This window comes from Mytilus edulis, chromosome 6 (assembly GCF_963676685.1).
Source record: "Mytilus edulis chromosome 6, xbMytEdul2.2, whole genome shotgun sequence".
Classification (NCBI taxonomy): Eukaryota; Metazoa; Mollusca; class Bivalvia; order Mytilida; family Mytilidae; genus Mytilus; species Mytilus edulis.
Genome location: NC_092349.1, coordinates 57,377,628 through 57,389,239, shown reverse-complemented (window position 1 = coordinate 57,389,239; position 11,612 = coordinate 57,377,628). Strand labels below are relative to the sequence as shown.

The 11,612-nt window shown below is 34.5% G+C and overlaps 2 protein-coding genes across 5 annotated transcripts in view; one reads left to right on the top strand and one right to left on the bottom strand.

The window, feature by feature from the left end:
- LOC139527951 (uncharacterized) overlaps nt 1-11,612 on the top strand; it is a 104,017-nt gene that overhangs the window by 41,988 nt on the left and 50,417 nt on the right. The window lies entirely within an intron of this gene.
- LOC139527945 (uncharacterized) lies at nt 4,574-8,985 on the bottom strand. Its single transcript, XM_071323640.1, has 3 exons — nt 8,822-8,985; nt 7,853-8,340; nt 4,574-5,476 (listed from the first exon to the last, which is right to left on the bottom strand). Exons 2-3 carry the CDS (start codon nt 8,304-8,306, stop codon nt 4,773-4,775), a joined length of 1,158 nt encoding a protein of 385 aa, XP_071179741.1. The 5' UTR covers nt 8,307-8,340; nt 8,822-8,985; the 3' UTR covers nt 4,574-4,772.

The following is an 11,612-nucleotide window of genomic DNA, read 5'->3' as shown; positions in this document are numbered from 1 at the left end:
CTACAGGAAATTTCGATTCTATTTTTTTTCTAGGAGTAATGCTCTTTAACTTGTAATTTTTGCCTAAATATACTTCTGCAACAGTTTGTCATCGCATTTCCCCTGAAACCACACAACAGAATTACGTGAAACTTTGTAGATGTGCATATTGACAGGAAACCATGATTAAATTTTTTTTCTGGGAGTTATGCCCCTTTAACTTTGAATTTTCGCTGAAATTTAATACTGCAACAGTTTGTCATCACAACTCCTCTGAAACCACACATCAGAATTTCATGAAACTTTGTAGTTAATGAGGACATAATATGTAAATGTGCATATCCACAAGAAATATTTTATCAGTTGACTTTTGTAGAGTTATGAGTCTTTGACCTTAGGAATCTGTGAAGATTTTGTGTGTCCAGTGAGAATATGGGGGCGTGGGGTATGTGAGCATGCTCACAAAGGTTCTCTAACTGCTGTCCAACTTTGAGGGGGGATATACCTAGTAGTGCTAGCACATGACGGGCATCTTTCATGCTTCAGTTATGTTTACATTGCTTTACATTCATTTATGTTTTGATTCAAATTTTAAGAACTATCTGTTATTTAAGAAATAATTTTATTTGTTGGAAATTTTAACATGGCCTTGATATTCCCATTTAAGGTAGTTAATTAAGGATGATAGCCTTGCGCATCCAATCTGCGCAATTTGGAATTATTCATAACCAATATACTTTTGTTATGATTATTGGTACAAAATATCAAAAATAATATATTTGATTTGAAAAATACACGAATCATATTGAATTAATGCTTAATTTGTAAAATTGTACATTTTTTGGATTTTACAAAAAAGGGAAATAATTCGCATATATTGTGCAGGAGTGCCTTTGTTTTACTTCACTTTCCACAAAATATAAGCAATGGACCAATGTATTAATTAGTAATATTTTATAAGCATATTATGTAAGGCTACTATTCTAGAAAGTTCTTTGACTATATAGGTAACAAAATATTTATATTTTTGCAGAAAATTACTTTGAAAGTATTATCTCCCCTTTCCTGCCAAACACAAATTACTATATATTTTATGCTGTAACTTTTGACATATCAATTTTTATGACTCTAATTTGAAGCTATCTATTAAATCAACATATACTTAAAAGTTTGAGGAATATTCTTTGTCCTGTTTGAGAGTTATATCACCTTAGTTGTAAAATTTCGGTATTTCCATATCCAGGGTAAAATCAAGAATTTTAAAGGATGATTTCATTTATGTTAACTGTGACATAGGTTGTCAGAACTTAATTTTGTTCAAAACAAATATTACACCTAAAAACAAAACATGACAAGTGGGTTTATAATTCCACAACCAGTACCCTTGCTCCTTCTTTTCGCTACTAGGACCTTGATTGTTGATTATTAATGCATATGTAAAAGGTAAAAGTCCCAAACATGGTCCATTTTTAAAGCTCTGTATCTTTTAAAGTATATCCCTGACCCCAAAGTTTCTTTGCAAATTTTGATTGCTCATTGAACAAAGTTTTATTATACAAAATCTTGTTCACATTATATGGCAATGATCAAGACCCCCCCACCCCCCCCCCCCCCCCCCCAAAAAAAAACTACCTTAACCCTGAGCGGTAGTTAGTGGTTAAATAATGAATATAAAGGACCAGGTCATCTTAAAATGACAACAAATTAACTTTTTCAGGAAACAATATCTATATAAACAACACATCTTATTGTAATCCACCACAAACAAAAGTATTAAAATGCGCAGCTACGAAAAGTGGTTTATTGAGCATTTAAACAGAGTTTAGCCATAAAGCAATTACAGCAAATCATATTAGAATGCATTACTCGAAATATCAATCATATCACAATATTATGAGTTACATTAAACTTAAAACTTTTGAATGTATAAATGTTGTTTTGATTATCATTTATGTTTGAAGTTGTTATCTGATGTTTTTTTGAATATGCATTGATTTATAATAATAAACTGTACGGTAATTTCTATGTTGTTGAATTGATTTATATACATTAAATCCTTCAAGGCATAACATTTCCTTGGCTTCAATTTGAGAGTATGGCTGGCAAAGTGAAAAGATTGGTAATCAACAATTACAAAGTTTACCTCTTTATGGAACATCAGTTGAAAGTAAATCATTCAATTGTAAAATATAGTTCATACCCACGGTCCACCCAATTGTAGACAAAAAGCAAATTCTGCTCATGTACCACCCCTAAAGCATACATGATCCGATCATGCATAGTTGCTGAGATATGAACTCAGATGTAAATGTACGGGAAATGTAGGTCACAGTGACATAACTTTGTCTGGATGCAGATGTATCATCCCAATGCATGCACATGCAAGGTCAAAGCATGATCCTATAATGTGAATTGCTGAGATATGAACTTCGATGTAAACTTTAATGTAAATTAAGTAAGTCATTCATTCAAGCGGAAAATGTAGGTCACAACGACTTAATTTTGACTGGATGCTGATGTTTCATCCCTAGCGCATACATGTGCACGCAAGGTTACATGATCCTTCCATGTATAGTTGCTGAGATATGAACTCGGACGTTAACTTGAATGGAGACATAGACGCTTGCACCTTGAGGCGAACAAAAAAAATAACTTGGGCACTGCCAGGCTACGATTACTCTTGAGTAGTAAAAATAAAAAAAATATTAGGATTGATTAGCAGACTAAATGCATACCGGCATGGGTATGCATTGTAGGGAAAGGAATCGAATATTTCTGGGTGTAACAAAAACATAGGTTATGTACAGTTACTTCCTCTTGTTGTTATTCCCATGTACGACAAACTGAGACATAAAATACTGTTGGCTCACTGTGTTGAAATATATAGTTAGTCATTGCAGATAAAGGGTCATCTTCCCAAGTCTAGCGCTGTCGATCCGCTACTCTGAATAACCAAATGAATCCGAAAACCTTCGACTTCGGAAGAGGGTAAAGGGTAAATACATTGTCTATAAAAGTACATTTTCACTCACAAGTAAACACAAATTAAAGAGAATGTTTTTGCACATTTTGGATATGTCGGTAATGTTATCCTTAATAAATGAATTGCAATATTTTACATCTTTATCTTTGTCGTTTTGTATTTCCTACCAGTAATAAATTATATTTTTCTATAAATCTTTCTTTTTTCTGTGATTTTTGTCGAGCCTGCAACTTTTGTTGCAGAAAGCTCGACAAAGGGATAGTGATCCGGCGGCGGTGTTAGCTCACTTCTTAAAAGGTTAATATTTTAGAAGGTGAAAGACCTGGATGCTTCATACTTTGTATATTGATGCCTTATGTTACGAAGTTTCCGTCAGTCAAATGTCCAATGTCCTTGACCTCATTTTCATGGTTCAGTGACCACTTGAAAAAAAGTTCAGAAATTTTGTAATGTTGAATTCTCTATTATTATAAGTAATAGGATAACTATATTTGGTATGTGCGTACTTTGCAAGGTCCTCATGCCCGTCAGACAGTTTTCACTTGACCTCGACCTTATTTCATGGATCAGTGAACAAGGTTAAGTTTTGGTGGTCAAGTCCATATCTCAGATACTATAAGCAATAGGGCTAGTATATTTGGTGTATGGAAGGACTTAAGGTGTACATGTCCAACTGGCAGATGTCACCTGACCTTGACCTCATTTTCATGGTTGAGTGGTTATAGTAAAGGTTTTGTGTTTTGGTATGTTTTTCTCATATTTTATGCAATAGGTCTACTATATTTGTTGTATGGAATGACTGAAAGGTGTACATAGATATAGGAAGATGTGGTGTGAGTGCCAATGAGACAACTCTCCATCCAAATAACAATTTAAAAATTAAACCATTATAGGTTAAAGTACGGCCTTCAACACGGAGCCTTGTCTACCTGGCAGATGTCATCTGACCTTGACCTCATTTTCATGGTTCAGTGGTCAAAGTTATTTTTTTAAGTTTTGGTCTTTTTATCTAATATTATATGCCAAAGGTCAACTATATTTGGTGTACTGAAATATATTATGATCTAAATATCAGTCCCGCAGGTTTTATTTGACCATGACCTCAATTTCACAGTTCATTGCACAGTGTTAAGTTTGTGTGTGTTGGTCTATTTTTCTTAAACTTTAAGTAATTGGTCAACTATATTTGTTGTATGGAAGCATTGTTAGCTGTATATGTCTGCCTGGCATGGTTCATCTGACATTGACCTAATTTTCATGGTTTATTGGTCTTTGTTTAAGCCATCTTGGTTAATGTTAAGTTTAAGTGACAGTTGTAATAAAGCTTTATACTTAGGACTATCAACAAAATATCAATGATTAGTAAAGAAGGCGAGACATTTCAGTGTGTGCACTCTTGTTAATAAAATAATCCCCCAAATTGTACCGACGTTACATACCAGCATTTAGTGAGCGAAGTAATCTGAATATTTTCTTATTGTTACTTTTCCGAAGTAATCATAGCCAGTACCTGTAACTTATAGGTTGCCGGGACAAATGTTATACAATCAGTCTGTGTGCAGAAAAACTAGAACCTTGTTCTTACGATAGTGTTTTTTTTTTTTTATTTCACATACATATTCTTTGTGACAAGAAATCTCTTTTGGTAAAATTATTTTTTATATCTTGCTTAGTTTTATCTACTTCAAAAAACTTTAATCTGCACAATTTACAAGATTACATGACACCGATTACATACCAGTAGTTGTAAAATACACACTTTTCAAATATTCAGACTTCTGTTCTTGTTTATCTTTTCATGAAATTGTTCTTATGTACGAAGCAAATACTTTTCAATAGTTGACACGACTTCTAAATACAACCGACGTCCATCTCTTATTTCTAAAGCTGTGCCTAGTGCACAGAGTTCCTCACGGAGTTCTGCTGGGAATCGTTCAAACTCGTCACACCTAACATGTTGTAATGGGCGAGCCAAGTCATCAGGATCTTGGTATGAGCAGACCACACCTTCATGTTGCTCGATGGGCTTGTTTTCATAAGCTGCTTTGAGGTGCATAAACTGAATTTCGAGCTGGCAAGGTGATCGCTGATGTTCTGTTGAAATCTTCCGCTTGTTAAGTGCCAACACTTCCCTTGTAAGGTTGGCCTGTATTAAGGGTAGAAATACCCAGTGAAGGCACATAATGTCCGTATCATTGTCTGTATTCAGTAAACCATCTCTAGCCATTGAATCAAAGAGTACCTTGAATGGCAATGTCACCCTGTCATTTATAATGCCCCATAATTGTTCAATCGGCTGGTTGTGGACAGAACTACCTACTAATGCTGAACGAGGTCCACGCTTATCAAGAATAGCCTGCCAAATTAGCTCGTTTTCTCCTCCAAAGTCTGTCCTTAATCGAATTGGCCAGTTGAACTGCTCGGTAGCAGCAATAAACCCTCTGTGAACAGTTGTGGCTTTGTTATTATTGGATATATTCATGAACACCACTAGTCTGGTAAACCCATCAATACCTGAAAATTAACTGAATATATAAATAATTGACAATACTGGAAGATACAATTACTGGGAATCCAGTAGTGCCAAAACTGGTATAATAAATGACCCACAGAGGCGAATTTAGGGGACAGGGGGCCCGGGCCCCATCCTTTTTGGGGGAAAAAATGGTTGCTGATATAGGGAATCACAGGAGCGGGTCCCCACATTTCTGGATCCGCCTCTGACCCAGTATTGTGACAGTGACCAGTATCGGGATCGTTCTCCTTACCTAACCCCACATCAACTATTTATTTATTATTGCACTCCTAATTGTAGAGCGGTCAATCTCATCAAGTTATACCATGCATCCACTATTGACAAAATTATACTCTCAGCATTCAAATATTTTAAATAAAAGTACATAAATAAATGTTTTAAATAATTCTTAAAATTATAGAATTTTAATGAGCCATCATACAGCTCAATATCACGACTCACTGAAAAGTTAGGGTTTGTGAAGTACATTGTTATCCCTTTATTCTGCATGTCAAGATTGACAATAATTGAGCATAAACAATCATTTACAAAGGTTTGCTGATGATTAAATCTCACCTTTGATATCATAAACAAAGAAACAATAATATAATAAATTGTACTCGGTTGAATAACGAATTGTGAAATTTAAATATGTTATGGTGGCCGGATGCGGCCATTTCGTCTTTTCGTGTTTTCGCGTTTTCTCCTTTCAATTTCACCCGAAATCGGGAAATCGGGAAATCATGGCCAGAAATCGAGAAAGCGAAAACGCGAAATCGAGAAAGCAAAAACGCGAAAACGCGAAAACGCGAAATAGAGAAATCTATTTCATTTCGCGTTTTCTAGATTTCGCTTTCTCGATTTCCCGATTTCGCGTTTTCGCGTTTTTGCTTTCTTGATTATTCGATTTCGCGTTTTCGCTTTCTCGATTTCTCGATTTCGCGTGAAAGTGAAAGGAGAAAACGCGAAAACATGAAAAGACGAAATGGCCGCATCCGGCCACCATATTATTTTGTCAAGATTTTTAATGATTCCTACGTTACTGATACTTTAAAATTGAATAATAGTTATAAATATTCTGTAATCGAGTCTTGGTATTTAGTAGTTTCTATGTAGTGTGATAAATTTGTACGTTACAAGTAATTCTTCAAAGATCTTCAAAGTTTCAGGAATAAAAAAAAATGTTAATTTCATGTTACCAATACTTTGACTTTTTTCGCCTAGCAATCTCCACATTAATGATTTCAAATGCATTCAAAATTCCTTAGATTTTACTACATTTATTTTTCCCGATTTTTGGACCCCCAAATAGATATAGGAAGATGTGATGTAAGTGCCAATGAGACAACTCTCTATCCAAATAACAATTAAAAAAAAAAGTTAACCATTATATATATAAATAGGTTGGTGTACGGCCTTCAACACGGGGCCTAGGCTCACACCGAACATCACGCTATTAAGGGCCCCAAAATTAATAGTGTAAACCCATTCAAACGGGAAAACCAACGGTCTAATCTATATAAAAAAAAGAGAAACTAGAAACGAGAAACACGTATATATCACATAAACAAACGACAACTACTGTACATCAGATTATTTAAACGAGAATGATTGAGAACCGGAGATATGGTCCTTAACCAAGAAATTAAAAAAGTGATATATATACGCAATGTAGGTGGTGTCCTGCAACCCAAAACACGTATGCTGGTCAGATATCATGACAGCTCTTTTATGTGTGATGCCCGAGATATTTACCTAAACTAAGAACTTAACTAAAGTCGTTTATGCATAAAATGTAGGTTGCAAAGACCTAATTCATAGTGGGTGGTGTTGCACTACCCAAGACCCATCTACTTGTCAAATGTCATTTGTAAAATGTAGGTCACAATGACCTAGTTTATAGTGGGTAGTTTTGTACAACCCAAGACATATATCTACTGATCAAATATAATTGCTCAACTACTTGAGGTGCCTGAGATATGCACTCGAACCAACAACTTAACCGACGTCATTTTTTATCAAATGACCTAATTCATAGTGGGTGGTGTTGTACCACCAAAGACACATATACCGGTCAAATAACATTACTCTGCTACTTGTAGTGCCTGAGTGATGGACCTTAACCAAAATTTAACCAAAGTCGTTGTTGCGTAAAATGTATGTCACAATGACCTAATTCATAATGGGTAGTGTTGTACTACCCAAGACTCATACGGTGTTAAACTATCATTGCTCTACTACATGTAGTACCCAAGATATGGACCTAAACCAGGAACTTAACCAAAGTGTGACCGACTGACGAACGAACAAAGGTAACATAAGTCCCGACTATTATACGTACATAGGTACTCTCTTGATATTAACATTCATCTTACCTCCATGGATTACCATTTTCCACTTTATCAGCTTATGATTTCCATCAATGTGCCACAGATAATGTGGACATGGCACAGAGTACTGGCGACGTTTAATTGTAACCGTCCGCCGAGCCTGAACCCCGGCACTATCAACAAAATGAATAGCAGCTCTTAGTCTCCAGCGCTGGATCTTGATAGGAGGGGTACGGGCCTTGGGGTGACCATCCAACAGAGCCTCGCCATCGTTTGGGTGATTTTGTTTGATCTCTATCACAATATCTACCAGATCGTCATCATTGATATCAGAGAATGGTATTCTCGTTATTCCAAAACTCTTCATTCGTCTGTAGATTGTTTTTGTACACACATTGAAGTCTTGTGCAATCTGCGTGATTGGCATATCTTCATCTAAAAACTTTTGTAGCCTGTCTATATTTATGTTTTCGTCAGGCAGGCTACTTGTTGAGGCCATCGTTATCAGTTTGAAAATTAAAATATGGTTTAACCTACAAATGGAAATTACACCAAAGCATATTAAAATATAATAAAACTAAGTAATCTCTATTTCAGTCGGGGAAAAGTAAACCTAAAACATGAGTTTTTTTGTTTATTTAGACATTATATCTTCTTCTAAAAACAATGAAATACAACATGTATGTACGATTATTTATCCGATATGGAAAAGGTAGAGGGGTCAGAAAAATCTGAAATTGGAGAAGGGGGTCCAGAGGCTTCTTTATGAAGGAGAGGTCATGTTTATTTACTTTATTTTTTTTTAATTCTATTTTCAAAAAGCACCAGCATTTTTTTTTTTTCGATCGTCTTTTGAAAAACCAGTGACATCGAAAGTTCAATTTTGACGTCATTTACGTGCATCCCTAAGTAACATGGATTTGTTGACATTAAAGCAAAAGAAGGACGTCATACTAGAATAATATGACGTCCTGCACAGAATATCATATATAAACTTCATTAGGTATTACTTACTTTTGCGGAATAGTGCATCATCCATATATGACCTTGAACCTGCGAAACCCGCATTCTCTATATCCAATGAGAGGCCTTCTTGCAAAATCGTGACGAGATAATTCAAGTGCAGATCCAAATTTGCATACAAAATTGACTTTTGTGAGACAAAATTGAGTTTTGTGAGACAAAATTGACTTTTGTGAGACAAAAGTGACTTTTGTGAGACAAAAGTGACTTTTGTGAGACAAAATTCAATTTTGTGAGACAAAAGTGACTTTTGTGAGACAAAAGTGACTTTTGTGAGACAAAAGTGACTTTTGTCTCAACAAAATTCACTTTTGTGAGACAAAATTGACTTTTGTGAGACAAAATTCACTTTTGTGAGACAAAAGTGACTTTTGTGAGACAAAAGTGACTTTTGTGAGACAAAATTCAATTTTGTGAGACAAAAGTGACTTTTGTGAGACAAAAGTGACTTTTGTGAGACAAAAGTGACTTTTGTCTCAACAAAATTCACTTTTGTGAGACAAAATTGACTTTTGTGAGACAAAATTCACTTTTGTGAGACAAAAGTGACTTTTGTGAGACAAAAGTGACTTTTGTGAGACAAAAGTGACTTCTGTGAGACAAAAGTGACTTTTGTGAGACAAAATTCAATTTTGTGAGATATTTGTGAGACAAAAGTGAATTTTGTCTCACAAAATTAACAAAAGTCAATTTTGTCTTACACAATTGATTTTGTGTTTTAATTTCCATATCAGGTAACAAAAGTCAATTTTGTATGCAAATGAGTTTATATTTGCATACCTTTTTGACAAAATTCACTTTTGTCATAACAAAAATGAATTTTGTCTACAAAAATGAATTTTGTCTACAAAAATGGATTTTGTGATGACAAAAATGAAACAAGTCTGTATCACATAGTTTTGTAAGACAAAAATGATTTTGTTAATGACAAAATTGAATTTTGTACAAAACCACAAGAGTCCCATTCGGCGCCCCGTACGAGGCGCTTTTCTGGATTTACCTTCATCGGGAACGCTCAAAGCCAAACATTTAAAATCCAAAGATGTATAAGTACCGAAACCGTTGAAGAGCTATAGGTAAAAAATACCTAAAATAAATAGCCAAATCCATCTAAAGCCAACTTTGCCTGAGGGAGTTGAAACCTTAGTTTCTTAATAATTCCAAAATTTATAAACGGACAGTTTTGGTAAAGTTTGTTAAATCTTAACACATACTTACAACTTCTCGTCCAATCAAATTGCTTGAATTTGCCTTCTAATTTTCATAGTACATACTTTTTCCGTGTACTAAGTAACTACGCATGAATGACCACAAGGGTAAGATTTCATTGTATTGTAATCAAGATATTAGAGCAAAAATTGTTACTGGCTATTTTGAAATAAATGATGTGTTCCAAATTTAACTAAATACCGGTAGTTTGTAATTAGTTTTCAAAAAGATTTTTAACATCCTACTAATCAATCTTTCGATCTAAATTTTGTTTTGACAATTAAAAAAGTTTCTTTCATTTAAATAAAGAGTAATAATAATGGTGCTTTATACCTTGATTAAAGTACAACTCGATCTAAAATTTGTAATCCTTTATCTTCAAAGCAATTACTTTGTACACAAAAAGAGTCAACCATGAATCTTTTGAAGGGAAATTATTAATAAAGCAATTTGATATATTTAGTCATAAATTGGTCGATAATTGGTTGCCTAATGTCCAGTGATAAATATTTCATGCATATAAACTATCCACTAGACTACCTATGGGTACATACCAGGTGCAGATCCTGCCATTTTTAAAAGGAGTTTCAATCAAAGATGTGGGAGGGGGATCCAACTGTTTGTATTAAGATAGTTTTAGGTTTTATGTGAAATTAAAAAAATGTTTTCAAGAATGCAAAGCTTTCACTGCAATTTAAGAATTGTCTGCTCTTGGTCAATTCATTTTGACATCTTACCATGTAAATAAGTACATGTATAGTAAAACAACGCTTCGTTCATATCAATAAACATACTTACACCAGCAGCTACCTTCTTTACATTCTAAAGTCAAGGGCCTTTGAAATCCCATTTTTACAATGATATTATAGTGAGTAGATTTACAAAACTAAGTAAATGAGCTACATCCAGTCAGCCAAAACATATCAATAGACTAATTACAGGATTACTCAAGTTGTAAATATGTGCTAAATTGGATATTGTATAGAAAGGTATATACTATGAAAATAAGAGCTTGGGGCAAAGCCCCTCGCTCTAATTTTCATAGTATATACCTTTCTATACAATAACCGAGACATGTCAGTACCAAATTACTGACTACTGAGCTGTTGATACCCTAAGGGACTGATAGTCCACCAGCAGAGGTATCGACCCAGTGGTGTAAAAAACAGAAAACAACACGTTTAATTATTTCTTGTGTCCGAATCGCTTTTCTGGATATACCTTCATCAGGAACGCTCAAAGCCAAACATTTAAAATCCGAAGATGTATAAGTACCGAAACCGTTGAAGAGCTACAGTATAGGTCAAAAATACCTAAAATAAATAGCCAAATCCATCTAAAGCCAACTTTGCCTGAGGGAGTTGAAACCTTAGTTTCTTAATAATTCCAAAATTTGTAAACGGACAGTTTTGGTAAAGTTTGTTAAATCATGTAAGTACCGAATTACTGACTACTGAATTGTTGATACCCTAAGGGACTGATAGTCCACCAGCAGAGGTATCGACCCAGTGGTGTAAAAAATAGAAAACAATTTTTTTAATAATTTCTTGCGTCCGAAGTGTTTTTCTGGATT